General features: G+C 52.0%; 1 protein-coding gene across 1 annotated transcript; it reads right to left on the reverse strand.

The window, feature by feature from the left end:
- Positions 1–304: 304 nt before the first annotated feature.
- Positions 305–1947, reverse strand: LOC311176098 (mast cell protease 8-like; the record flags this gene model as incomplete). The annotated part of the gene is made up of 4 exons (XM_084241429.1): positions 305–454; positions 884–1141; positions 1380–1554; positions 1847–1947. 4 exons carry the CDS (start codon positions 1945–1947, stop codon positions 305–307), a joined length of 684 nt encoding a protein of 227 aa, XP_084097555.1.
- Between the last annotated feature and the right edge of the window lie 1248 nt (positions 1948–3195).

Below are 3195 nucleotides of genomic sequence, written 5' to 3' on the forward strand. Positions count from 1 at the left end.
GAAGTCTGGAAGTGTATCCCCTCCATTCTTTGTTTTTCTCACAATTTCTTTGGTTATTCAGGGTCTTTGTGGTACCTTAAATTTCAAAGTTTGCTCTATTTCCTTGAAAAAAGCAATTGGGATTTGGGGTGAGCTGGGAGAGAAAAGAGGGTAGAGTGGAAACTGGTGCACAACTGGTGTCCAGAGAAATATCAAGGACGAGAAAGACACAGACTGTCCCACTGGGAGATGCTCTTTATTGAGAATCAGACAGCTGTTCCCACAAATAGGGACAGGAGCCCCCAAGTAGGTGGTCCAGGTCTAGCTAAGTCATGGGTTTCAGTATTTTGTGGATCCAGGGCAGGAAGTGGGAGATCCTGGTGAAGACCCGGGGAAGCACCTCAGGACGCTGGTCAGCATAGCTGACGAGGCCCTGGACCACATCGTTACACACGAATGGGCCCCCGGAGTCCCCCTGTGGACAGAAAAGAGACAAATCTCAGCCACGCCCCTTGGCTCCCTCCTCTCAGCTTGATTTTCTCCCCAGTGTTCTCCTGCCTTGTTCTCAGCACGCAGATTTCCAAGGGGAAGGGACTGAATGGTCATCAGTCACCTTTATTCTAATTGTAGGGGGAGGAAAGGGTCCAGGCCTATGTGAGTCCCCCACTGTTGTCTGTGGCCCCTCTCCAGCTCTACCTAGCCCCAGAGTACCTTCTTGTTGTTCCAGGACAAAGGACACGAGGACGGCTGCTGAGAGACGCCTAGGCCCCCGATTGCAGGCAAGACATGCCTCCACCCACTATGGGACCTGGCCCACTATACTGTGCAATTGGAGGAGCCTGGTCATGCACCCCAATGTCACAGTGACACAGGAGCAAGATTGGGAAGGGGATTGTTTCCTTACAACTCCAGTGGCCTTCTTGGAGTTAGGTTTTCCGACACACAGCTCGATGGAGTTGTTGTATATCCTTTTGAAGAGATCCTTGCACTTCTGCTCATCTTGCACTTCCAGATCTACCTCCTGAAGAGTGTCTGGATAGTTGCCATCAGCCATTTTTCCCCAGCCCGCCACGCTGCACACCTGGCCGGGCTTTACCCAGTCCTGAGGATGCGGCAGAGGAATGGTCCGCACAGCCCCGGTGAGTTGGGCCTTGTCTTCTAGCTGGTCACAAAGGAGAGATGGGGGCCGTTCCGATCCTGCCCTACACTGGGCTCAGGCCTGTGGGGAGGCTGCCTGTACCCACTGCGCTCCTGCAATCCTTGTCAGAGTCTTCTCCCCATCCCCCCCCTTTTTGTTCACTGACACAGGACTAGCATCCAGTTGGAGGGAGGTGGGAACTCATACCCATGGTGGGGTACTCGCTCCCGTGCAGTTGCCCTGAAAGTCAGCAAGATGTTACCTTCAACAGCATGATGTCATTGACAGCTCTCTTAGCATCGTAGTCCTGGTGGGGGAAGGGTCTGTCCACAGGGATGACCTGCTGGGTGTTTTCCCCCTTTCTGATGTTGTGAGCTCCCAGCGTGACAGTCATATTTCTGTAAAACAAGGGGGATGTGAAGTCAGGAACTTCAGCTCTGTTTCTGGAGGGCAGGTTGAAGTGCAGCCTCTAGACCCCCAGCTGAGTAGATTGGAAGGACGGGAGGGTGGGTGTCCCCCTTCCTTGCTGTGCAGAGGTGACCCAGGCTGTGATGGTGATTTCGGCAGCTTCCCCCTCCCACCGATACTCCAGGAAACCCAAACTCGCTCTGCTCCGGCCACACAGGTCACAGGGCTCCTCAGTGTGTCTCTGTGCTCAGGAACCTTCCTGAATTGCCCGGGGCCGTGTAGGAGGTCCCAGGATGCGAAGGCCCCATTTGTTCTCCTCACCTTCCAAAGCAGTGAGCTGCTGTCAACACGAAGTTTTCTTGTACCAGGGAACCCCCACATTTGTGCAAATGACCATCTCTTTTGTAACTCACATATGCCATGTAGGGCCGGGAGTGTGGTTTGGCCTCTGTGCCCCAGTAGATCTCTCCTGAAAGAGAAACTTCCCTGCATCTCTTTGTTCATAGAAAAAGATCTGGGCTTTGCCTTGCAGGCTGAAACAACGGATGAGATGACCCTGGCTGGGGTGGGCTGTCGTGGTCTTCAAGGACCCAACACCATGGGATATGGACTCGGGCCTCCTGAGCTCATTGGGTGCATGGGAATGTTTCCTCGCCTGGTTCTCAGTTCCTCTGTGGAGCGGGGAGCTCTGCCCTATCGAATATCAAACCCTCAAACACATGTCCTGGGGAAGGATGTGTGCTCAGGATAGAGGTCTTCACGACCTGAAATTAGTTGCTTTGACCTAGCCTGGTTGACTTGTTCAAACACTTCTCAGCCAAACTGTGTCCTGCCTACTCCAGGCTTGGCCTAGTCTCATACCTGAAAAATTGAATCCTGAGCAGTGGAAAACTCAGGGTTCATTTTCCCCATCCTGAGTCAACAGCATGGTAAATACACCAAAAGGCTTGTTGGGCACACAGTGAATACTCCAGTTTCTTTGTCAGCAGCAGAGAGGAGTGGTGCTAATGCAATTTGATTCCCAGCACAGATTTGTCTGTTTAGAAATAGACTAGAGGAACGAGGGGAAGATTAGACAAGTTTGAAAATCAAATTGGTTGGGGAAATGGGCGGAATTGAGCCTGGTGGGAGAAGCTGTCCATTAAGCCTTGGGAGCATGGTGACGCCACATGCCATGGCTCATTTAGTGTCTGAGTTTAACTCTGGTAGATTTGAGTGGCCAAAGAGTAGGGACAGGGAGAAGGTGAAAATGGGACGCTGAGTGTAAGAAAACTCCTTTCATTCTTGGTCCAGAGGACAGCTCCTGCCATAGCAGACACCTAACCTGATTTAGGTGTGCAGAATGGAAATTATGGACATCAACTCCAGCTCTCCCCTCCCCTGCATCCTGCCCATCCTAAATATAAGTCCCTGTTCAGGTGACAGGAGTGAGAGTCATGGAAGGGAGATGACATCCCAGGTCTTGTGGGAGTAGTTTCCTTTGCTGGGATTTCTGTGCCTGTGTATTCAGAGACAGGTCTGGGTTTCAGCAAGTTTCTGGGCATAGACTGGGCAAGGAAGGCTCACATGAGCCTCAGTGGACCCTATGGAAGTATCACAAGTGGACTAAACCTGTATATGGAGGTGGAGCTGAGAATAGAGAGGGTCACTTACCTCCTTCAACTCCGGAG

Source organism: Talpa europaea (genome assembly GCF_964194135.1).
Source record: "Talpa europaea genome assembly, chromosome: 8".
Taxonomy (NCBI): Eukaryota; Metazoa; Chordata; class Mammalia; order Eulipotyphla; family Talpidae; genus Talpa; species Talpa europaea.